This window comes from Myotis yumanensis, unplaced genomic scaffold (genome assembly GCF_028538775.1).
Source record: "Myotis yumanensis isolate MYYU_CA2020_CCGP unplaced genomic scaffold, mMyoYum1.0.hap1 SCAF_2, whole genome shotgun sequence".
Taxonomy (NCBI): Eukaryota; Metazoa; Chordata; class Mammalia; order Chiroptera; family Vespertilionidae; genus Myotis; species Myotis yumanensis.
Window position 1 is genome coordinate 215,480,600 of NW_027223753.1, and position 25,431 is coordinate 215,506,030.

Genomic DNA, 25,431 nt, shown 5'->3' on the forward strand with positions numbered 1-25,431 from the left:
CCCGGGCGGCGCGCGCCGGGCTCTCCCTCGGCCCACTTCCGGCGCGTGCGAGCGCGGCGTGCAGACCGCCCGGTCCCCCGCGTCGGTGCCCCGTGTCGGTGCGCGAGCCCTCTCCGCCATCAGTAAAGTACATCCCTGCCGGGGGTGGGGTCTCGTGTCGGGAACTGGATGAAACTCACGGGAAGGGGTTCGGCTGCAGGAACCGCATCTGAATCGTAAATGCCGCGGGTGGGGGGTGGCCGTCTGCTCTCTCTCTCTGGAGCGGAGGCTCGCAGCGGATCCACCACGTTTCCTCTCCGAGGCGCAGGCCTTGTACTCTCCTGCCGCTTTAGGTTATGAACCTGAATTGCATTTTGTTGTTGTTGTGCAGCCATTGTATGCTCTGGCCGATGGGTGCGCTTTGGCAATTGCTCTCGACTTTGTGTTCCTCCCGAGTCCATCCCAGGCTCACCTGGCTCTTGTCTCGTTGTTATCCGTTTAGGTAACCGAGGCCCCAGAAGGGCAAGTCCTCAAGGTGTCGGGCTAGAAGGGGACAGTTTCATCCCAAACCGAAGCCCAGGCTGTGGCTGCGGCCTCCTGCCCACGCCCGGTGTGGGCTCTTCTCTTATTCAAACTAAATGTAAAGCCATGTGCATTTCAGAGGTTTCCATCCACGTGGCCAATCTGTGATTCCCGTTAAACTGCAACAGCTTTCCCCTCTCGGAAACGATAATCCAGAAATTGTTTCTTCCTCCGGTTTTCAATGATTACCATCTCAGTTGTTACAGTATCTGATGGGAAATTGTGTTGCAATCCTGGGTCCACCCCCTCTAACCCTGTGACCTTCAGCAAGTTACTTACCCTACCTAATACCTCAGTTCTTAAAAAAATACGTTTTTACTGATTTCAGAGAGAGAGAGAGAGAGAGAGTAATATCAGTGATGAGAGCGAATCATTGATTGGCTGCCTCCTACTGGGGGTTGAGCCTGCACCCCAGGTTTGTGCCCTTGACAGGAATCGGACCCAGAACCATTCGGTCCACAGGTGGAGGGCTCTATCCACTGAGCCAAACCAGCCAGGGCTAATGCCTCACTTTCTTATCTGTACAGCAGATATTCATAAATAAATTTATGAAGATTAATTCATGATAAGCATTTGGAATACAGCATCATCGGCTTAGATTCTTTTTCAGTCCTTACCTGAGGGTATTTTTCCATTGATTTTTAGAGACTGGAAATGTGATAGAGACACATCCATTGGTGCAGCTGAGCTACATGGGGGAAGCGAACCCATGATCCTTCAGTGTGCAGGCGGACACTCTAACCACTGAGCAAACCGCCCAAGGCTTAGATTTTTACTTAAATGTGTAATCCTAGCATCATGTAAGAAATTAAAAATGGCAGTTTTCTTTTTCCTGTTATCCGTTTGCTTTCTATGTAATTAAATGCCTCTGGAAATTAGTACATTCATGTGACAAATTATTTGGTTTTTTGGCTTTTTTTCTGTTAAAATTTATTTCTATCCCTAAAGTATTAATTTAGATAAAAGCAGGCAATAAAATATAACAAGGTAGCATTTATTGCTGCTGAATGTCAGAAATCGTGCTTATTGTTTATATAAATGTTATTTCAGTTCATTCTTGCGTAGCCTTGTAAGGCATGTTTTCTTCCATCTTTTAAGATGTGAAGAAATTGAAGTACAAATAGAGCTTATTCAAGATCTCACTGCTAACTTCAGTTGAGAGATAGCTGTTGCGCTTAGAATCAAATGCCAGAACTAATGTGAGATGTGTTCAAATTTGATTTTTGCCATCTCTGCGAATTTTCTAACATATTGCACTGCTTAGGTCAGGGGCCAGCAAACTCTGGCCCCTGTGCCAGTCTTTCCTGTCACCTGTTTTTGTACAGCCACTAAATAATAGTTTTTACATCATCAAGTGGGTGAAAAAAATTAAAGGAAGCATGTTTCTACGGCACGTGAAAAGTATAAAGTTCACATCGCCATGTCTATGCCTACAGTTACTGAAGGCCAGCCATGGTTATTCTTTCCAAGCCTCTGATCGCCTCCCACAGCTTAGAGTAAAGATAGGCATCTACGGCCTAGAGCCCACTGCCTGTTCTGTAAGTTCCCTGGACGCAGCCACAGTTACTTACGCGTGCACGGCTGCGGGCTGCTTTCATGCTGCAGCGGCAGAACTCAGTATTGTGGCAGAGACTATGGCCCTCAGAGTCTATTGTCAAGATTTAAAAGCAGTCACTGTAAATTCTGGTCTAAACACCAGGGTTCGTTTCTAACTGAGGCTGGGTGATTGCTCTAGCTCTACAAGTGAAGCCTACAGAAGGGTTACTGTTCACGGAGTTTTTTTGTTTTTTAATCAAATAAGGAGTAAGCTTGTCATTTCACTCCTTAACTTGGCTCTCTAGCCAGTCTGCCTCGTTTTTAAAATCCTCCCTAATATCTTAGGAGTACAGCCGTATTGGTCAAGTTACGAATCCTAATGTTCCACAAGCGAGTCGGGGTATACATCGTAATTAGGCATTGTGATTCCTAAGGCGTGTGCATTCTGACGTGTCACTGTGGTCTTCCTGCAGCTGCATTTTCCTGCTGGAGTCCTGCTGCACCCAGCATGGCCGCCCGAGTGCTTGTCGTTGGCAGTGGGGGCAGAGAGCACACGCTGGCCTGGAAACTGGCGCAATCTCCTCACGTCAAACAGGTGTTGGTCGCCCCCGGAAATGCAGGCACTGCCGCCTCTGGGAAGATTTCAAACACTGGTAATCATGTTTTCAAGTGGGGAGTGTAATTAATAATTATAAATGGTAAACTGTCAGCTGCATCTGTGCTTTGTAAGGTCAGTTGCTATTCAGATTTGAATGCTTTCCTTAACCTTAAAACCTGTGGGGTGATTTGAATACTTGCCATCTATTGCAGATTTAAGGTATTCTGTTGTTTGGAGTGTAGCATTTCCTTATCTGAAATTATTTTAAACTTTATAAAGCACATTCAATAAAGTCACAAGTGCCTAAGATAGGTTAAAGGCATTTTAATGTGTATTTTTGGACATGAAAAGTTGAGCGATGCCCCCCACCCACTCCCACCGGCTTGGCTCAGTAGTTGACCTATTGACCTATGAACCAGGAGGTCACAGTTTGATTCCTGGTCAGGGCACGTGCCTGGGTTGCTAGCTTGATCGCCAGAGTGGGGCGTGCAGGAGGCAGCCAATCAATGATTCTCATCATTGATGTTTCTGTCTCTCTCTACCTCTCCCTTCTTCTCTGAAATCAATTTATTAAAAAAGTTGAGCAATGCTATTAAATGTAAGTTCTGGCAATTCTCGCTCCATAATAGATCTCAAGCTTTATGTCTTCAACCAGTAAAAAATGACCACTTCTTAGGTTACATTAAACTCTTCAGTGGCTTCCCCTAGGGCAGTGATGGCGAACCTTTTGAGCTCAGTGTGTCAGCATTTTGAAAAACCCTAACTTAACTCTGGTGCCGTGTCACATATAGAAATTTTTTGATATTTGCAACTATAGTAAAACAAAGACATATTTTTGGTATTTATTTTATATATTTAAATGCCATTTAACAAAGAAAAATCAACCAAAAAAATGAGTTCGCGTGTCATAGGTTCACCATCACTGCCATAGGGCTTAGAATAAAACCAACCTCCCTGATGTTCCTTACAAAGCCCTTTGTGATCTGGCCTCTGCCTGCCTTCCCAGCCTGATCTTTTCTATCTTTTGCGTCCGTTCGCTGCTCCATCCATGCAGTCCTGCCAGTTTCCCAAGCAGAGCTGCCTTGGTCTTGTATTCGTTCCCACCCCTCACATGACTGGCTCCTCTGTCCAGGTCTCAGCTTACATGTTACCTCTCAAAGAGGCCTTTCCTCCAGTTCCCAATTACAGCATGTTCACCCCATTTTATTTTCAGTTGTGAGCTATTGTATTTATTTTTACTTTCCTGTTGTCTGTCTGCTGTCTTCACTTCCTCCCTAGAACCTAGGCCTTTGAACATAAGCCACACGAGGGCAAGGAGCTCACCTGTCTTGTTTTACACTGTGTGCACCAAGCCTGGTACTCTCGGTGGCACACGGCATGTACGGAGAGACGACCGTGACCCAACCAGCCACAGGCTGGGAGAAGGTGGTTGCATGCACAGGACCAAAAATAAGATGAAACAATAAATGATAAAATGCCTGCTTCCCTGGGATCTTAGGTCGGGGTGAGATCTCGTGTCTGCTTGCTCGAGAACTGGCACGTTTTCCTTCAGAAGCAGTTGATGTCATGCAAGGCAGGTCACACCTAAGCCGCCATGAGGCTGCTGCCACTTGCAAAGGCAGGTTAGGTGCGCCCCTTCCTCTTGCGCCTTCTGCTCTGCTGAGGTCGTTGGCTGCGCTCAGCCCAGGGTGTTTGCCACTGCTACCCCAGCGTGCGTGGTCCTCCACCCTCGTCCCTGCTCATCACACGGGTCGCACTGTGTGGACTAACTGGACACCAGCTCACAGGGGTGGTGGTCCAGATGCCGGGGAGCAGGAGCAATCTAGGGAAGCCGCCCTTGCTGAGTGCATGGTTGTCCGTCTGCCCGTTACTTAGCACTCCATCAGCAAAGCAAGCTGACCTGTCTTACAGGTAGACATGAACCCAGTCTTAAATCAGTCAGTTCTTAGTTTAAGCATCTCTTCACGAGGACACCCTCCCTGACAACCAGAATAGCTTCCCAGTTCACCTCATATCAACTATGCCTACTTGGTTCCCAACTGGGGTTTTATTCTCCTTAAATATTTATTACCCAACATTCCCACAGCGGAATAAGCATCCTACATGTAAGGACCCTGTTGTGTTCACATCTTCACCCGGTCACTAGGGCAGCACCCAGTACATAGTGGTCCTCAGTTCATCTTGAAGGAGTGAAATTCCAAGACCAGTTTCTGAGTGTACCCTATGATACGTGTTTGTTGACTGCAGTCAACACGTGACACAAACAGCATAGTTGAGAAGGTACTTGGGGCGCTTCCTGGTCTTTCATCTCTAACTGGCTGCAGCGACAGCAGAGAACTAAGCTTGTTGGTTCCAGCTGTCCCGTGAGGAAGCGTCTGCACCAAGTGAACAGGCATGACCGCGGCCAGCACTTGGTCTTCAGATGGCAGTCACTTACAGGATGTCTGTTTCTCTCCTCTGTGCGCAGCCATCTCCATCGGCGATCACAGTGCCCTCGCTCAGTTCTGCAAAGAGGAGAACATTGAATTTGTAGTTGTTGGACCAGAGGCACCTCTGGCTGCTGGTAAAGTGTGTTTTTGTATATTGTCGCTGGGTGTCCGTGCCAAAGGAGCTCAGAGAACATTGAATCCAGCTCGCTTTAGAGATGAGGATTTCTAATGTGATATAACATTGGGAAAAGGCGTTCCACCCTCCTGAAATTTATGGGTTTTAGGTTGATTTTTCCTCAAGCAGCAGAAATGTGATGAATGAGAAATGGAATTTGCAGCCACGGGAAACATGTTTTTATATGTTCCTATCTAGCAATCCATATATTTGAATATGAAAACTTCTGCTGGATTTGAGTCACATCTGTAGCATTTGTGTTCCTGTTCTGTAGACAACATGAAAGTGTTGCCAACAGTCATGGGCCTCGCCTCCATGGGCTTTCATGTGACCCCAGTTCTTCTTGAGGGTGGAGAGGCCCCGGAGGGCCTGGCTCAGTGGAGGTGCCCTTTCCCTCATAGGGATCGTCGGGGACCTGGCGGCAGCCGGCGTGCGGTGCTTTGGCCCCACAGCACAGGCGGCTCAGCTAGAGTCCAGCAAAAGGTTTGCCAAAGAGTTCATGGACCGACATGGCATCCCCACCGCCCGGTGGAGAGCCTTCACCGAGCCCGAGGAGGCCCGCAGCTTCATCCTGAGGTAGGGGCTGGGGGGGAGGGCGCTCGTTGCCTATGACAGTCACAGGTTGGGGTCACTTACATCGCCCGTTGGTTGTGAGATAATAGGGCGGGGGCAGGGGGCTCACTCTATTTTGGTTGCCTTTCTCCAACATCAGAAAAACATGGAATTCTCTGCATGTGTAGTAGATCCTGCGACCTTGCAGAAAGGTGAGTTTATTATGTATCACTGAGTAGTCCCTGGGGAAAGAGAGGTACTTGGTTTTACAGTCATGCGCTCTTTTCACAGCCAAGTTGATGTACACTGAGCATGTCAAACTCGTGGCCAGCGGGCCGCATGCTTGACGTATACAGTGACAACTTAAGAAATAAAGGGTGGGATTTTTTAATAAATAATTAACCAGAGTGACGAAGCATCAGTTGGTGGCCTTGTGCCACCACTACTCTACTCTCAGGCATAAAATCAGACACCCTTGTCTGAGTGTGGGCAGGCGCCTGACTTTGCCCTTTTTTTGTGACACCTCTCCCTGTGACCTGGTATGTTTTCCAGTTACTAGTAGTTGAGTTAGTTTTGTTCTCTGTTCATTCCACATCCTACAGAGTCTCTTAGACACTGAGTGTTATTTCCCAGGAGCCGGGTGCCTTGGGTTCATAAGGACTCGGTAACTTAGTGTCCTTTCAGATCTCCAGCTCCCTCAACAGAAGAAACTACCAGCAAGTTTCTCATGTGCCCTTGGAGGAATGTCCATGTATCCATGTTCACATAGTTCATGCACAGCCACATCTTCTACTCAAATGAGTGTATGGCTCACTGCTTTGTCTCTGAAAGATGATTCCATACCCGATTTGCATCAATATGATCTCACAATAAGTGGAGGGAGCAGGGGAGGGGAATTCTGTGCCATGTGATCACAACCAGAAAGGACTACATAAGGAAACTAGGAAGTACAGAATGGTGTCAGGATGATCAGTAACTTCTGCTTTCCTCTGTTGCTGGAGCATATCATTACGAAATCCCAGAGCAGCTTACATGTTTGAGTTGTAAGGGTGTGTGGTGCTGAGGGTTAACCTGTCTCCACAGTGCAGACTTCCCTGCTCTGGTCGTGAAGGCCAGCGGCCTGGCCGCCGGGAAGGGGGTGATCGTGGCAGAGAGCAGAGAAGAGGCCTGCAGAGCCGTGCAGGAGATCATGCAGGTAGGGGACTCCTGGAGGCATTTATCATTGAGCCACACCGGGTAAAGCTTACAATTTTCTACTCTTAATTTTATAAAACTTTTCTCTCGGTAAAGACGATGTTTCCAGCAAGCACGCAGGTAGGTTGTTTTTCATAAGATTTTGTGTCTGATCCGCCTCTGAAAGAGTCCAGCCGCTGTGCACTGATGGCGGAACCTGGGCTCTGTCCTAGCGCCCCTTGTTGTCTGCTACTGAGAGCTGGGCGATCCTCAGCCTGTAGAGCAGCGGTTCTCAACCTGTGGGTCACGACCCACAGCCCATTAGCTACCTAGGAACAAGGGAGGACTATAAGGTCAAGCTTAATTGTGCTCGGCGGGCTCTGCCCTCCAAGCCGGGACTTGTTGGCTCTGCCACAGGTCAGTCCGAGGCTTGACCCTACAGCCACTCCCTGCGGGAAACCTTCCTAGATTCCTTTGAGGCTTTCAGAAAGGGAAAGGGAAATGACAATGCCAGTGCATTGGTCCGTGGTACAAATGGTAGGAAATAACAGCCAATTAAGTAAATATTAAGAGCTTACAACTTACTTCTGTACTTTTTAATCTACAATAAGGATAAAGCTTTTGGAGCAGCTGGAGAAACGATTGTCATTGAGGAACTTCTTGAAGGAGAAGAGGTTTCTGTAAGTATGTTCACCCTCTGGACCCTTAGGGAGGATCGGGAGCTAGGTTATCTGACCGCTGGGCCCCAAAACACTTGGTTTATTCGGGTGTTTCATCTGAAAGCATAAACCCGGCAGGAACAAAGGAACGCATATGTGTTTAGTGTTTGGGATGCGAGTGAGGAAAGAATTTACCCTCTCACTCATCCCGTTCTCAGTAAGGGACTTGGACTCGTATCAGATGTTGAAAGGTTGAAATATTTTACTTTAGGAGGACCTTGATTTTTTACCTAACCTGATTCTTGAGTTAGGGTTATTTGTATTTTAACTCATTTTACTTTGAAAAAAGAAAACTTTCTCTAAGAAAAGTTAGGGTTCACGCTCCCCTTGTTAGTGGACTTTGCACTTCCTGGGTGTAAGGTGAGTGGACTGTTGTGTCTCCTGAGCAGTGTCTGTGCTTCACCGATGGGAGGACCGTGGCTCCCATGCCCCCCGCGCAGGACCACAAGCGGCTGCTGGAGGGAGATCGCGGCCCCAACACAGGCGGGATGGGGGCCTACTGCCCAGCCCCCCAGGTACATCTTGGCTCTGCGGAGGGTCAGTGGGGATGGCTGGTCTTCTCAAAGGGCTCTGAGCGGTGCTCTGCTGTTCGTGGTAATGTTTAACTCTCAGAGGACAGCTTTCCTATTTCATAAGAATAAAGCTAGGTACCGATTTGATAGGGCCCGGGGGAGGATTTTAAAGGGTTGTGGATTTAAAGTGATCATTTTCTTTGTCCCCTTTCATTGTCCCATGTGGTATGGATCACAAGATGCCTTTTTAAATATCAGTCACATCGGCATGCTTGCTTGTCCCCCAGGTCTCTAAGGATTTGCTGCTGAAGATTAAAAAGGCCATCCTTCAGCGGACAGTGGACGGCATGCAGCAGGAGGGCACGCCGTACACAGGTGCGCGCTGTGCGCTGTGGGCGCGCTCAGGGCTCCCGTTCCTCCTTCACACCTCCCGTTGGCCCTGTCGGAACGGCTATTACGGCTCTTCTGCGCCTTCGAGTGTTAGAAGGTTCCATTCTCAGTGTCAGGCACAGGAGGCCTCATTACAGCTTTCCCTTGGAATGCAGGTGTTCTCTATGCGGGTGTGATGCTCACCAGGGATGGCCCGAAGGTTCTGGAGTTTAACTGCCGTTTCGGGGACCCGGAGTGCCAGGTGAGTAATCATTTTAGATAATACCAAGCATCGCTTTCTACAAGATGTGAGTTGTTTTAATCCCAGGATTTATGAGCCTGAGATAATGACCTCTGAGAAATACAGACACAAAACAACACGGGTTTGAACTGTGTGAATCCACTTATATGCAGATTTTAAAAATCAATACACAGTCAGCCCTCCCTGTACCTGGGTTTTGAATGTGTAAATTCAACCAACCTCAGGTCCAAACAGCACCTTCAGTGCGTGGTTGCGGGTCCGCGGATGTGGAAGCCTGGCTGTGTGCGTTGATCTTCGCCGTCTCCTCTAAGGGACTTGAGCATCCACAGATTTTTCCTGTGGATAGCAAGGGACGACTGTAGTTAGGGTTTGAGGAGTCATAAACTGTATGCGGACTTTTGAGGGGGGGTGGGGCCCCTCACCCCGCGTTCGAGGGTCAGCTGGGTGTGCGGGTTTGCGAGAAGCCAGCGAGCAGCGTGTCTGAGACTAAACTCCTCCCCATTGCCGTGCGGACCATGTTTCCCAGGTGATCCTCCCGCTCCTGAAAAGCGATCTCTATGAGGTGATTCAGTCCACCCTGGACGGCCTGCTCTGCGCAGCTCCGCCTGTTTGGCTTGAAAACCGGGCGGCCATCACTGTCGTCATGGCAAGTCAGGGCTATCCCGGAGACTACGCCAAGGGTGTGGAGGTAGCAGGTGAGCGCTGGAGGGCGGAGGCTGGTGACGCCAAAGCAGGCTCCCTCCCGTGCAGTGCGGCTCTGCTCTGTTGTTTTTATTTTCTTTGTTCTTAAGGGTGTGGGCCGTCAGAAGCCTTTTAGGGGCTCTTCTCATAAGCATGTTGCTTGTTGGATGTGGGTGTTCAAATATCCAGAATTACTGTGTTTAAAGACTGCATCCACTTCCCCTCTGGGCAGGAAAGACAGATGGGCCTGGCCACGCGCCAGGAGATAATGGGACTCAGAGGGTGAGGAGAACGGTAGTGTGACTGCCCCGATGAGGTCAGTGTCACACGTCTGGTCACGGAATGACCATAACGGGCCCCCATGTGCACTGCACTCGAGTCTCCTGGCTGGCAGGTTCCGACGCCGTCAGGAGGTGTTTTCCTTGCAGTGATCCTGTTGGTCATTTTAAAAAGCAAGCAAGCGAGCACCTTTCCCTGGGTAGCTGTGATAAGAGAAGTTCCTTTACTTTTAAGTAAGAGATGTGATCAAGAAGAGGCTGTTCTTGGGAAACGTGTCTGTTTACTGTTACGTTGCATTAATGCCTTCCTGGTAGGATTCTTGTGAGGATTCATTAAAGTGAAATAAAGATTCTACTTTAAAGAAAGCTGTGAAATGACAGGCGAGCTCGCCACTGTAGAATGTTTTCACTGCAGCTACTGAACCGAATGTGCTGTCCTACAGGGGTCGCCGAGGCCCAGGCTTTAGGGCTGGAGGTGTTCCAGGCAGGCACAGCCCTGAAAGACGGCAAAGTGGTGACCAGCGGAGGGCGAGTCCTCACGGTGACCGCCATCCGGGACACTCTCGTCGCAGCCCTCGAAGGGGCCAAGCAAGGACTGGCTGCCATCCAGTTTGAGGGCGCCGTCTACAGGAAGGACATTGGCAGCCGCGCCATCGCGTTCCTCCAGCAGCCCAGGTAAATGTCCTGCCGCGGGGACGGCAGCTCACACGGGCAGGCAGAGCTGGAGACGGTCCCACTAACCCTGTGCTCAGTCGTCCCTGCTCTTTTCTCCCCATGGGACTGATCAGATGTGGATTTGCATTTAGTTTGAATCAAAACCATTTATGACACTAGTCAAATGAAATGGAAAAAATGTCCTGGTAGTTCCCTCTGAAAAGTTCAGTAAAATAACAGTGATGTTAAGGATTTTTTCACATTGTCCACTTTATTTATTTTTTTTTTAATATATTTTATTGATTTTTTACAGAGAGGAAAGAAGAGAGATAGAGAGTTAGAAACATCAATGAGAGAGAAACATCTACCAGCTGCCTCCTGCACATCTCCCACTGGGGATGTGCCCGCAACCCAGGTACATGCCCTTGACCGGAATCGAACCCGGGACCCTTCAGTCCGCAGGCCGACGCTCTATCCACTGAGCCAAACCGGTTTCGGCCACATTGTCCACTTTAAATATATACAGTCATTTGTTACTCATCAGGAAAGCTAGCGAAAAGATTTTTATCCCTTGAGTTATCATATATTTAAATGTGACTGCTTATATCATAATTCCTGGTTTTGTCAAGGAATTCAACATGAAACTATTCGTCATCCATTTTTATGGGTCAATTTGGTGAAACTATACACTTGGGCAGTCTTCTTTGTCACTGCATTTACATTTATCACTGAAATGGATTTTTACCTTTATTGATTCATTTATTGACATGTACAACTATTCCTTTGTGAAAATCAATAAACTTTTCATCACAAGTGTGGGTGTTTTGCTTTCTTAACTGAATATCAGAGTTACTATTCTTTTTGAGTTCAACTATGAGAAATAAATAAGTTCTAGGACAAAATAAATTTTTAAAAATTTAATTCAAACTATACTGCTACTTGTAGGCAAGTTTTTTTTATAGTTTAAATACTAGCTTTTTAAAAATAAATAACATTAAAATACCATGATAATTCATTTTTTGTTTTAAAATGAGTAGATTCATTGGAATGACCTATTTCAAGGGACTGCAATTCTTTTTTTTTTTTTTAATGGACTTTTTAAAAATATGTTTTTATTGATTTCAGAGAGAGAAAAGGAGAGGAAGAGCTAGTTCGAGCCCACAGCCCAGGCATGTGCCCTGACCAGGAATCGAAACAAGGCCTGGTTCATGGGTTGACGCTCAACCACTGAACCACAGTGGCTGGGCAGGGACTGCAATCTGAAGATGAAGGTTTTTTAAACCAGTGGAACCAAATACATTCTTCCCGTTGCACCTTTTTCAAAGCCTCACCTATTTCTTCACGTGTCCCTGCATCCCACAAGGCCCTCGCACTCGTTTTTGTAAGGCACAACTACTGAACCCAAGTGCGAGTCACGCTTGGTTTCCACATGTACCGCCCCACCACATGTGCCTGATACAGAAGGAGGTGCCCTGAATACCATGATCTCGTGCTGTCTTCATAGTTTTCTCATGTTTCTCAACTGTCTTCAGCCATCAGGAAACTTACATTATTAAGTAATTAATAATTATTAATTACTCATTGGAGTGAGAGCTGTTTCATTGAGGGCTTGCTTTGTCTGGTTCTTAGAATGCTAATGTTACTTTTTGGCCTTCGTTTTGACTCTCCTTTCCTTCCCACACCAACACTGAACAGAGAGGCTGTGGTGCAATGTCGGCATCTACCCCTGTGCGAGGAGCTGATGGAGGAAATAAGTTAGAGCAGTCCTCCCCTGGGGCCGTTCACAGTTGACGCTTCCGATCATTTCCCCTGACTTTTAGGTCATGGCCTAGGTTTTGTTTTTTTAATTCTTTAGGGGCCTGACGTACAAGGACTCTGGGGTAGACATTGCAGCTGGAAATCTGCTGGTCAGGAAAATTAAGCCTTTCGCCAAAGCCACCTCCAGACCAGGTGAGTCCGGTCCGGGCCTTGACTAGTTCATTAGCTTGGACAAACGCTCTGGAGTGTTTGGGGCTTTGTAGTTTTCAAGGGATAATGTTCAAAATCGATGCCCGGTTCTGTGAGTGTTGCCCTGGAAGCCAGGCAGACCCATGGTTTTCTGCTTTCTTTTCTCTGTTACTGCCCTAGTCAGTTCAGCTCAGTGGGTGGAGCGTCGGCCTGCCGACTGAAGAGTCCCAGGTTCGATCCCCGGCCCTGGTCAGGGTATGTGCAGGAGGCAACCAGTCGATGTGTCTCTCTCACATCGATGTTTCTTTCTCTGACTCGCCCCCTCCCTTCCAATCTTTCTGAAAAATCAGTGGAAAAATATTCTCCAGTGAGGATTAACAACAAAAAAAGAAAACCCATTTCTTATTTATGATGTTAAACTCAATGAGATATGTCTGTCCCTTTAATATTTAATTACTTCTCGATTGGGCTTTCAGCACATGATACTCTTGCACTCTCTGGACAGGCATGGAGAAGTGTTCTGTATTCTCGCATTCACCTGATCTATAGAAATGCATTGACTAAATGGCTTTCCTCCCCAACAGGCTGTGATGTGGATCTTGGAGGTTTTGCGGGTCTTTTTGATTTGAAAGCAGCGGGTTTCAAAGACCCTCTCCTGGTCAGTGGAACAGATGGCGTTGGCACGAAACTGAAGGTAATTGGACACCTTTGTGAATAAAGGCCTCGAGGGGAACAGAGAATTTACGTACTTTTCCCCTTTTGACATACAAGCACTAAGAGCAGCCACCCAGTAACCATATAATAGGACTAAAATATCGACGTGTTTCATAACCCAATGTTGAGGCTCTATCTGGAGGGAAGGGTTATTTTAGGGGACCAAAGGGGGTACTTTGGACCAAGTAACATCAGAATTTAGTGTTCTTTGTCTTTATTGCTCAGAGCAGCTGGCCAGAAGGTGAGAGTATTTGTGCCTTTGCTGCTGAATTGACAAGTTATAATCTGGAGCTTCATGTCCCATGGATGTTTCTGCTGTTCCGTAGATCGCCCAGCAGTGCAGCCAACATGGTACCATTGGCCAAGACTTGGTTGCCATGTGTGTGAACGATATCCTGGCACAAGGCGCGGAGCCCCTCTTCTTCCTCGACTATTTTTCCTGTGGGAAACTTGACGTTGGCACAGCTGCAGCGGTTGTTGCTGGCATCGCCGAAGCGTGCAGGAAAGCTGGGTGTGCCCTCCTCGGTATGAGCCCCCTTTCGTTACGTGTCCTCCGCTGTGTTTTAGCCCCATGTATACGTGGGATCAGTACCAATACAGCGAACGAGAGAAGACCACATATCACAGGATGAGGCCAAAAAAGTAGAAACCACCCTGCCGGAGAGAGCGTAGCCCTGGTGTCCCGAAGCCTCCCCAGGTGGTTCCTGGGCTCATATTCCTGTGCCGGCCAGGCCTCACCTGTCTCCCTGGTCTTTGGCACCTTTGCATCCCATCTTTCTCGGTGGCCTCTCGGACAGACGGGGTGGGTCATTCCCTCTGGACTGGCCCTGCAGCACAGGCAGGTGGGTTCTGGGCATGCTAAATCTTAACTTTTCCCACAGGAGAAAAACAAAATAAAAAGTACCCAAGGTTTATAGAAACACTAGTGGCCCGGTGCACAGATTCGTGCACATTGAAAAGAAATTAATTAGAAGAAATATTTTAATATTGCTATTCGCCCTTTCTCTATAATAGAAGTGTCAACCAAATTCACAATCGACAAGGACAGGTCGAAACACACATGCAGTTGTCACCAGCGAGAGCTTGCACTAGTCAACTTAGCCTTTTATAGGTATAGAATAAACTTGCTTAATTAGACCGGCTTTCTGATTTAGCTAAACTTCTTCCAGCCCAGTGAAGCACCCCAACTTCTCTTTCAGGTAATTGTCAGCAACACAGCAGTAAATACCAGTATGAAACAGATTATTATTGTAGATTACGCAGGGAGAACAAAGAGTAAAATATTTAACTGCAGCAGTGTTTGACTATATTCTGCACAGTGAGAAAACCTGAAGTCATTTTCAAGGTCCACCATTTCTTATTTTCAGTCAAGTCAAGTTTCTAATCTCTCTAAATCTCCATTTTCCGGCTAATGAAAAGAAAATAGGATTCCATCGAGTCTCCTATCTACCTACTCCAGGACTTCTGTGAGGATCAAATGAGATGAGGCACGGGAAAACGCTTCACAAACATTTGGTTAAACTGTAAAATGTTTGCACCTGGGTAGAAAGCAAGTCATCTTCCTGGGCTGAAGAAACTCCAAGGAGGCTAGTCACTAGGGAGAGGAAGCTGGGCGTTGCTACCTGACATCATTACCCGTTGCCCACAGCCACTGTTTCTGGGCTGGGCTGGGCTGGGCTGAGCTGGGCTGGTTTGGGCTGTGGGCTGCATTCTCGGCAGCATTGGCTGTGATATCGTGGGGTGTCGCTCCAGGGTGGTGGCGGGGCCTGTGTCCCACTTGGGGGAAGCTGAGTGTTGCTCTCTGGGCGCCGGGCCCAAGGTGCCATGTCTCTGTAAATGGCCAATGCGCATCTTGGCAGCTTCTGTGTTGAGTGTCTGCCCCCTGGTGGTCAGTGTGTGTCATAGCAACTGGTCAGTCAGTCGGACACTTAGCATATTAGCCTTTTATATATATAGACTAGAGGCCCGGTGCATGAAAATTCATGCACTGGGGGGGGGGGGGGGGGCGGTCCCTCAGCCCAGCCTGTGCCCTCTCGCAGTCTGGGAGCCCTCAGGGCATGTCCGACTGATGGCTTAGTCCGCTCCCCGCACCAACTGGCCTCCCTCTGCAGGAGGTGACCGGGCGGGCCAATCGGGATAGCACCAGCCTGTGAGCAGCCAGCCCTGCCCCCCAGTCGCCCCTCTGCCGCCACTAGTCACCGCTGCCCCCAATCGCCAGCCCTTCCCTCTGCCTGCTGGCCTGGCACCACCTGCTCACCGGCCCCGCCCCCCTCCCACCAGTTGTTCTGCTGTTCAGTCGATTTACATGTTATGCATTTGTTATATAGGATTACTTACATGTGTATGAGAGTTGTGCAAAATGAATCCAGGTTCACCAAGGCACAAAGCTACCTCGGTATCACCACTCTGTGGACAGGTCCGTTCCAGAAGCCAGAGTTGCCTTTGCAGCCGTTTTTTAGGACAGCCTCTTATTGGGGGTCTGAGTGCCTAGACCCCGTCTTTGCACCATGTTCTCCTGAAGTGACCTGGGGGTGCTTTTCAGGCTGGGGCGGTTGGCGTTGGGCGGGCTGATTCATCGCTGTCTCAGCCTGTACCGTCATCTAGATCAGCGGTTGTCAACCTTTCGGACCTCTCAGGCCACCACTGATCTATAACATAGGTAGAGTGGTTGTAAAGATCAACTACAGGGAAAGCGTTGCCGAAACCAAACTGTAGGACGCGATGTTTTATTCACTGAGCATCGTCTCGTGCAAGTGATGTTTGGAGGCCACCTCACCCTTTTTGGAAATTAGCGCGATTTCCTCTCACATCCTGCTTGGTTAAAGGTTCTGTTGGGCAGCCCAGAGTACAGTTAAGGAATGCTCAGGATTACCGCCAGGTGTTTAATTGTAGCCGGGGCCACTGCGTCCCAGATAGGTGCATGAACGTTAGGGTTCCCTTGTTCTTGTCTGATCTTCCCGCCAGGAGGGGAAACAGCAGAAATGCCGGACATGTATTCCCCTGGGGAGTACGACCTGGCCGGGTTCGCCGTGGGCGCCGTGGAGCGGGACCAGCAACTCCCTCGCCTGGAAAGCATCGCCGAAGGGGACGTGGTTATTGGAATAGCGTCATCGGGTCTCCACAGCAACGGGTTCAGCCTTGTGAGGAAGATTGTGGCGAAATCTTCCCTTCAGTACTCCTCCCCGGCACCCCCCGGCTGCGGCGACCAGACCTTGGGTGAGTGCACTTCATTGTGAACTCCTGCGTGGAGATAGCAGCACCGTTAGCAGGGCAGCCTCTCACTTCTGAGCTGGAATCGGTGGCACTGTCCTGTGGTCTTGTCCGGACGTTGTTATAGAACTGCTGTGCCTGCACAGTCACGAGCATTCTCTGCTTCCATTTTCATTTCGTTGTTTTAGGGTTTTTTAAAGATATTTTTACTGATTTCAGAGAGGAAAGGAGAGGAAGAGAGAGAGAGAGAGAGAGAGAGAGAGAGAGAAACATCAGAGATGAGAGAGAAGCATTGATCACCTGCCTCCTGCACGCCCCACACTGGGGATCGAACCCACAACCTGGGCATGTGGCCTGACTGGGAATTGAACTGTGACCTCCTGGTTCATAGGTTGACATCCGAGCACTAAGCCACACCGGCCAGGCCATTTTGTTGTTTTTTTTATGCTTTGGTTTTCTATTCACTGGCTAAGTTTTTGTCTTTTCTTTCCAATATCCAGGGGACTTACTCCTGACTCCGACCAGAATCTACAGCCAGTCCCTGTTACCTGTCTTGCGTTCAGGCCGTGTCAAGGCCTTTGCCCACATCACCGGCGGAGGGCTGCTGGAGAACATCCCGCGGGTCCTCCCTCCGAGGTGCGGGGTGGAGTTAGGTGAGCGCTGTTAGGAGAAAAGGTACACTGGGGGCGCTGTGGCTGGTTAGTGCACGTGTGATCACACGTGGAAAATTCTTACCACTGGGGCGTCTGGGGGAAGAACAGGACTGCCCCTTTTTACCTCTTCTGCCTTGTTTGCCATGTTTGTAAATCATGAAATCCTCTCATGTACCTGTCTTACAGCAGATGAAGGGCTATAAGGCCCTCCGGGGGTAGGTAGTCTCAAGCTCTGTCGTGTCAGACCCTGGACGTGCAGGGAGGGCAGCGGCAGCCCTGGCTAGTCGTCTGCAGGGGTGAAGCCAGACCAAGGCGTGCGGGAGGAGGCAGGGCTGAGAGTCATTTGTGCTTAGAAGGGAAAGCAAATCCCAAGTTTCTAGTCAAGCAGGTGAGTGGATGGCAACATCCAAAACGCAGGAGGAAGAGTAGATTTGGAGCAGGAATTGGAATCCGTGTTTCAACTCTTCAGTGTGCTTATTGCACGGAGTCTGTGATCAGAAGTTGAGATCAGATTGAAGGTAAGTTGGGTCCTCGTATGCAGGTAGTTACCGCTAACGCCACAAGAGTGGAGGGGCCAGAGGTTGCTCCTCAGTGCCGGATCTTGGCAGAGGTAGGGCTACTGCAAGAACCATCGGGGGAGTGAGCCCTGTAATAGTAGCAGCCCCAGCAGGAACTGGAGCATGACCCTGGTCGGCCGGTAAAGTGCCGCGTAGCTCTAGGGTGAGGGCCAGGATAGACCCGCATATCCCAGGTGGGTCAGAAAGCAGCTTGATGGTGTCCTGACCGGTGTGGCTCAGTGGATAGAGCGTCGGCCTGCGGACTCAAGGGTCCCAGGTTCGATTCCGGTCAAGGGCATGTACCTGGGTTGGGGGCACATCCCCAGTAGGAGATGTGCAGGAGGCAGCTGATCGATGTTTCTCTCTCATCGATGTTTCTAACTCTCTATCCCTTTCCCTTCCTCTCTGTAAGAAATCAATAAAATATATATTTTTTTAAAAAGGCAGCTTGATGGGGGCAGAGGTACAAAGACAGTAGATAGAGAGCACTGACTCAGAAACTTACTGGTTAAAGGCGAGGGGAAATGACTTCTGCTCATAGCAAAGTGAAGGACAGGGTTGTCCCCTGTTTATATCGGGGAAAGAGACAGGCAGAGCACGTGGTCAAGCTGTCAGGGTCAGCTGTATACACAGGGTTGAGGGGTAGAAACGGATGCCTTTTCCTGGTGAGGGAAGATGGGCTTAGTGCCTGCGCAGGCCTGGACTGGCGGCTTGAGGCGAGAAGTTCACACTAAAGCCGTCAAGGTCAGAAACAGGACTGGGACGGCAAGCAGGACGGAAGGAGAAGTTGAAGCTGGTTGTGTAATTTTCCTCCCAGAGAAAGAGCATGCGTAGCCTTGGAACAAGAACAGAAAACATTAAGTGATTGGGTTGATGGGGTTGGGCTGAGCAGGTGGAGGGGTGGGTGATGGGTGGAGCAGCTGTGGGTGCCGGTGAGAAGATGTGCTGAGCTAGCCCTCCTGTCGGAGCAGATGTGAAGCGAGGAGAGTCCGAAAGTCAGAAATCGGTGGTTGTGAAAGCGAGGAAACAGGCAGGGTAAGCGAGCAGAGCGGTCGGATGGGATTGTACCTCCAGGAGGCGGAAGGGAGGAGCTGGGCGGGGGCTGCACGGGACCCCTTCAGCAGCAGCGCAGAGTGCAAGGCCCGTGGGTTAAACTGGTGGTTTAAGACACTCTGGGACAGAGATGTTTCCCAGGGAGAATAAGCAAAACCTTAAAGAAGTACTCATCCTCTTGAAATCATTAAAAGCGGTGGCGTGCTGATGAATAAAGCGCAGAGGCTGGCTCTTTGGTGCCTCTGCCAATTCCTGTGGTGTAAATACTCCCTTCCTGGCCAGTTCTTAAACGGCTGTATTGGCTGCCTCCACAGGCAGGCGCTAGCACCCACTGGCTAAAAAGAACATAATGGTCGCCACCCCAGGAACTTGAGCGTTGGTATAGCCATATTCCTAAAAGCCGTTGTCTTGTGAATTATGCAAATGTCTGTCCCAATACAAAGGAAACTCGGTCCCTGCTTCAGTCTCTGGGGTTTCCTCCAGGAATCAAACTAACACTTTGTAAACGTTTTGCTAAAATACCATAGTTGGGTGTAATCTGTTTATCCTGCCATTTACTGTGTTGTCAATGCTAACCTGTCATAATAACAGCACTTTTAATGAGTGTCCATAAAACATTACGTTCCTTTATGTTGCTGTTGACTTTTGACTGTTGATAGAATGGTGGCCTTCTTGGCAGCTAGAGCAGCAGGGCTGTTGTGGGCCCCGGGCAGTGTGCGCACCTTCATCCTTTCTGAGAGCGACGGTGGGTAATCGGACCCTCTCCCTGTTTCCAGATGCCCGGACCTGGAGGGTCCCCACCATCTTCTCGTGGCTGCAGCAGGAAGGACACCTCTCGGATGAGGAGATGGCCAGGACCTTTAACTGCGGGGTCGGGGCTGCCCTCGTGGTGTCAGAGGACCTGGCGGAGCAGGTGCTGAGGGACATTCGGCAGCACCAGGAGGAGGCCTGGCTGATCGGCAGGGTGGTGGCCCGCCCCGAAGGTAGTCGCTGCTTATTTGGCTCTTCGGCGTGTAATCCTGAGTGTATCTGTCCCGCCTCACACGCTGTCCATCCACCTCTTGCTCCGGCATCGCTGTGGCCCAGGTGTAACCTGAGAACAGCCACACGGTGACACCATGTACCTCTTCACTTCCACTGCGGGGGTCAGGCCTCCGTAGCAGCCGCATAGGCACCACCCCCACAGCCTCGCCTTGGCCAGAGGGGTGAGAGCTGGTGAGTGAAGCGCCACTCCAGGGACAGAGAGGAAGCAGTGCTGAGGCACCGTCTGAGGACCTAGGGCATCGAGCCCCGCTGCCCGCTGTGGGCGCCAGTTTCCTAGCACAGCCCTGTCCTGGCTCCTCTGCGCTCCCACATCCGCACGCTGGTCCCTGGCTCACTTCCCAATGACCTCTCTCGGGCTGTGTTTTTCGGCTCAACTCAGATCCGGGAGTGGTGAGCGGGCGCCCTGACCGGTGCTCTGCTTTCCCCGGGGGCTTGGGCACCGGCGCCAGCAGGCGGCAGCGTGGCAGAACCCACTCAGAACTCGCCACAGATGTCAGGGCTCGGGGTCTTGTCTTCTCCGCCTCTCATTCCGTTGTGTGTAGGTTTCACATTCAGGCTGGTTCTCCAAATACGGGAAAGAGGAGCTCACAGCCTTCAGCTCACATGGCAGTAAGAGGCCCTCTCTCTGCCAGCGTCCTGTGTCAGAGCTCTGAGTGGCTTTGCTTGGTCCCATGCCTTCCCGTGAGCCCTGGAGCTCCCCACTATCGTGGATGAGCGTGGAGGGCGGGTGGAGCCCTGGCAGGCAGGGGTGGCGGCACGGGGCTAGGTCTTGACATAAGCTACAGCGTTCAGCTGAAGCAGCAATGTGTTCCCCTAAAGGAGGCTTTTGCGAATGAGTAGTAGTAATAATACAAACTGGTATTTTAGTCCTCGCACATCTCCTTTTCAGAATAAGATACAGCGTTCTGAAGTTTTCATAGATCCCTTCTGTCCTCTATTAATTCATGGCTGTGCTTGCTTCTTTCCTGGGTGTTTGAAATGAAGGTTCCCCCCGAGTGAGAGTCAGGCACCTGCCGGATGCCCTGCAGCTGAGCAGGCCCGTGCTGCACAACGGCTCCGCGCACACTCCCTCCTCTGCCCCGGAAAAGGCCAGAGTGGCCGTCCTCATCTCTGGGACAGGTGAGCTGTGGCCTCCCCTTTCCTACAGCGCTGCACACATGCTCTCCCCCCCACCCTGTCCCCCCAAAACCTCAGGGTGTGATCTCTACAGCCCCCGGGAATCTAGTCCGTCACACAGCACAGCGGGTCCAGTCAGTGACGGGCTAACTAGGTGCCAGGCGGGGGCCAGACGTCGCTGCCAGGGACCACTTTGTACGTTATGTAAATGTCTAGCCACTGCGCTGTACCCCTGAAGCTGATGTGGTACGGAATGTGAACTGTAATTGAGAAGCTCAGAGGTTTAAGGGCACATGTCTCTCTAAGAAGTGTGAGCTTGCTGGTGCCCTTCCTCTTCAGGCTCGAACCTGCAGGCGCTGATAGACAGCACCCGGGAGCCGAGCAGCGCGGCGCACATCGTCGTGGTCGTCTCCAACAAGGCCGCGGTGGCCGGGCTGGACCGAGCGGCGCGTGCGGGCATTCCCACCAGGGTACGGCCTCGGCGTGTCCTGCCTGCGCTGTGCTCACACCTGTCTTCCGCCCCACAGGCTGGGCGCGGCTCGTGGCCTCTGGGTTTCTGGGTTTGGGGTGGTGCTGGGCCGATCTTTCTGCTTCATGCCTCACTCCCTACCTCTTTCTGTCGGCGCGGCTTCGCAAGGCAGTGGACTGCGGTCTGTGCGAAGGTCGAGTGTGGACCGATTTGTGGTCACTTGTTGAAACAGATCATGCTTCTGCTTCCTGTTCCAGGTACTCAGTCACAAGTTATATAAAAGCCGTGTCGAATTTGACACAGCCATTGACCAGGTCCTCGCAGAGTTCTCCGCGGACATCGTCTGCCTGGCAGGGTTCATGAGGATCTTGTCTGGCCCCTTCGTCAGGAAGTGGAATGGTGAGCGGGAGCGGCCTGGCGCCGCGTTGGGAGGCCTCGTGCAAGTGCACCTCGCAGTTAGCTGGCCCGGCGACCCCACGGGCGTGTTTACGGGACACTGACTGTCACGGTCACAGAGTCATTCCCTTCGCCTTCGCCCAGAGAGTGCCCAGGGTGATTCACGATCCTGCGCTCACCGGTGCCGGGGCCTGTGTTACCGCTTTCCTCATAGAGCGGGGCTTGCTTCCCACGCCACACAGACAGCACTTCCTCTTCTGAGTCCGTGCTCGGAGGGGGCCTTTTCACTTGTCTGGGAGCAAGAGTGTGGCTCCCCGAGCCCCCCACCCGCTCCTCGGGGCGTGCAGGCGCTGCTGGAGGTGCAGGGAGGACTATGTGGCCAGAAAACGAGGCCTGGGGCTACTGCCTTTCCCACCAAAGTTCCCCTGCGTCCAGCTGTGTGTTGTGCACACGTGAGCAGTAAACACACTGTCTCTCCAAAGGGTTTGTGTTTCCCTAAGAGGACAGCGGGAGCGCACGTGGTAGGACATGAGCAGGCGGGGCCTTAGGTGCCGAGGCGCAGGGCTGAGCCGGCATCTGGCTGGTGGACATGCCACTGGTCCCACGTGGACACTGTGCGAGGGTTTCGTGTGTCTCCCTAGTGTGCGCCAGCGACACGCTGAATTATCTTCCAGAGCCCCAGGGCCCACAGAGTGCACCCTGCCCCATCCCTGTCCCACCTCAGTCACTGCGGGTCCCTCGGCGAGTCCTCAGCCGTGCAGAGCAGGGACCTGCCACCCCAGATGCGAGCCTGTTTCTCCCTTTGCCTCCTCTCTGTCTCTGACGAAGAAAACACCTTCCAGAGAAATCCTGCCCCCACTCCTGTTCCTGACAGGAGAGCACGCGGTCCTGTAACAGGAACAGGACGTTTCCTCTGACTCTGTGCTCGCCTTCCAGGGAGAATGCTCAACATCCACCCGTCCCTGCTGCCGTCCTTCAAGGGCGCCGATGCCCACGAGCAGGCCCTGGCCGCCGGCGTGGCGGTGACAGGGTGCACCGTGCATTTTGTCGCGGTGAGTATGTGTCCACCGCGGCGTCACAGGTTTGGAGGTGAGTGGTACCGGCTGGAATGTTGGGTTCAAATCGCTGCCTCCTTTTCCAGGAAGACGTGGATGCCGGGCGGATCATTTTACAAGAAGCTGTGCCGGTGAGGAGGGGCGACACGGTGGCCACCCTGTCCGAGCGGGTGAAGGTCGCGGAGCACAGGATCTTCCCCGCGGCCCTGCAGCTGGTGGCCAGCGGCGCCGTGCGGCTGGGCGAGGACGGCCAGCTCTGCTGGGCCCAGGAGTGACGCCGCCTCTGCAGGAAGCAGGGCCGGCCGCTCGAACGGTACAGTGGCTTTTATCACGTCCTCAGCCCAGAAACTCGCCGTTTCCTCCTTGGTCATTTTTAACGAACAGATTTGTTACAAGCAGGGCTGGTGGGGCTCCCAGCACGTGGATGTGTGGCCTCCAGGGTCTCACAGGTTCACCTGTTCACAACCTTGTTCGGGTTCCAGCTCGTCATTCAGAATTCCTCCCACTGTCAGCCACACAACACACCAAACTCCTCGCCGTCCTGCCCCCCTTTTTCTGGCCGAAGTCACCTCTGGGAGGCAGCACGGCCGTCACATACACAGGCTCGGGCCTCCCGCACACGGTCCCTCCTTAGGAGCTGTCGGCCCGTTGGTTCTGGAGAGTTCACTGATGTGAAGCCACACCCTGGCCTGGGAAGTTCCTAGAGAAAAAATCTCATGCTTTAAAGGTAGAGGCCAGTGCTGCGAGGTAAGTTAGACCAACGTCAGCTTCAGACTGCGGAGATGAACTCCCGGCTCGCTCTGATGCGGCGGCCACTACGGGGACCCTGGCTCCGGGGACACCGCCAACTCCGTGTCTTGGAACAGGAAGAACCGAAATGTGTGTGACCATGGATTGCCGGAAACCACGCGCCTGGGACCGGTGGGAATGCAGGACAAGCAGCAGAGTCGCCTGGACCACCCGTCTCGTTTGTGAGGAGTGTTTGGACATGCTGGGTGTGTTTATAACGATACTCACAGAGAAAAGGTCATTTAAGCTTTGGCAGCCATAACGCAAAAACGGAGAAAAATGTCAATATTTTACTGGCGTAATAAACGCGGACATTTTTACTGTAGATGTCTCTGTTTCTGTCTGTGTGAGCAGCAGTGAAACAGCCCCTGAGCTCACAGTGTTCAGGTGGGAAGATAGGGAGACAGGGCAGGGCTGTGGGGGAGGTCCCCATCATCGATGAGCCCTGAGGTTACACACAGAGAGGGTTCAGGTGTGAGTTCCAAACGTCCTAAAGGGGAACGTTCCAAGAGAGATTCCGTCTAAATGTTCCCTCTCAGTTCTTTACTACAATTTTTAAATCCTTACCCAAGGATATGTTTTTATTGATGTGAGAGAGAAACATTTAATCGGTTGCTTCCTGTACACACACACACACACACACACACACACACACACACACACACGGGGTTGAACTTGCAACCTAGTATTTGCCCTGACTGGGAATCAAAACTGCACCCTTTTGGCACACGGACACGATGCTCCAGCCACCCAAGCCACCTGGTCAGGGCAATATTTTTACTACTTTTAACTGCTGTATAAACTTTTAAATAACTCACGTACAATATAGTAGTGTTTATTATACTATGCTTAATCATGTGTTGCTAGTCACTCATTACTATTCTCCTTAGCTCTCTCCGTGCTAAGTGGCCAGAAATAGCCCAAATCGTGCCCCAGGGAGAGGCTGGCAAGGGCCCTACAGGCTCCACTTCCCGTGGGCACTCACCTGTGGCTGCCCCATAACCAAACGCACTCTGGTGAGCTCTCCCTGCAGGGGGCATGCCCACACCCTTCCTTCTCCCACAGGCGTGCATCTCCTAACCTCCAAGGGACCCCAGGAGACTTGCAACCAGGGGAGCAGTGGGCAGCAGCAGCTGGTCCTGGGCTCACCTGGACCCTGACCCCAAGGCCCCCTTTTCTCTGACTTCTTGGGGAGCCAGAGCAGCCCAGCCTGTTGCTTCTATGCCCTTGTTGCTCTGTCCTGAGTGTGTTTTTGCTTTGGTCAATAAGTTCTTTTCTAAAAAAAAATAGGCCACACAGTCTGGTCGCCTGTATCTCTGGCTCAGTCATTCAGCCTTAAAGTCCCAGGCAGGGCCATCTGATTGGCCATGTTTAGGTCACCCACCTATCCTCAGCCGGGGTCAGACAGTCACACTGCCGCTCACCTGACAGTGGGTGCCAAGCTCGGCAGCCCCCACCCCCCGGCTCTGGGACAAAGGTTTGGCCCCACAGCTGAAGCGATGATGCAACAGCAAGAGGTTCAAGAAGACACATAAAACCCAGTTTCTGTCCTAGCCAACTTGGCTCAGTGGATTGAGGGTCCGCCTGGGGACTGAAGGGTCCCGGGTTGGATTCCGGTCAAGGCCACGTGCCCAGGTTGTAGGCTTAATCCTCAATAGGGGAAATGCAGGAGGCAGCCAATCAATGATTCCCTCTCATCATTGATGTTTCTAAATCTTCCCCTCCCTTTCACTCTGCAATCAATTTTAAAAAAATTTTTAAAGGTGTTTTTTAAATATATTTTTCTGCCGAAACCAGTTTGGCTCAGTGGATAGAGCGTCGGCCTGCGGACTGAAGGGTCCCGGGTTCGATTCCGGTCAAGGGCATGTACCTGGGTTGCGGGCACATCCCCAGTGGGGGATGTGCAGGAGGTGGTTGATCGATATTTCT

The 25,431-nt window shown here is 51.1% G+C and overlaps 1 protein-coding gene across 3 annotated transcripts; it reads left to right on the forward strand.

Annotated features, from left to right (window-relative positions):
- Nucleotides 1-58: 58 nt before the first annotated feature.
- Nucleotides 59-23,825, forward strand: GART (phosphoribosylglycinamide formyltransferase, phosphoribosylglycinamide synthetase, phosphoribosylaminoimidazole synthetase). 3 transcript variants are annotated; one of them, XM_070407267.1, is made up of 22 exons: nucleotides 59-122; nucleotides 2,571-2,750; nucleotides 5,163-5,258; nucleotides 5,701-5,875; nucleotides 6,935-7,046; nucleotides 7,636-7,704; nucleotides 8,133-8,258; nucleotides 8,543-8,630; nucleotides 8,801-8,886; nucleotides 9,413-9,581; nucleotides 10,289-10,520; nucleotides 12,355-12,449; nucleotides 13,031-13,140; nucleotides 13,487-13,685; nucleotides 16,125-16,376; nucleotides 16,871-17,023; nucleotides 19,410-19,616; nucleotides 20,662-20,796; nucleotides 21,133-21,263; nucleotides 21,520-21,661; nucleotides 22,595-22,710; nucleotides 22,800-23,825. In XM_070407267.1, the coding sequence occupies exons 2-22, from the start codon at nucleotides 2,606-2,608 to the stop codon at nucleotides 22,986-22,988; spliced, it is 3,027 nt and encodes a 1,008-aa protein (XP_070263368.1). In that variant the 5' UTR covers nucleotides 59-122; nucleotides 2,571-2,605; the 3' UTR covers nucleotides 22,989-23,825. The 3 variants fall into 3 exon arrangements, with proteins under 3 accessions (XP_070263368.1, XP_070263367.1, XP_070263369.1); XM_070407266.1 differs by having other exon boundaries at nucleotides 64-127; XM_070407268.1 differs by having other exon boundaries at nucleotides 64-127; nucleotides 22,804-22,926.
- Nucleotides 23,826-25,431: the final 1,606 nt, after the last annotated feature.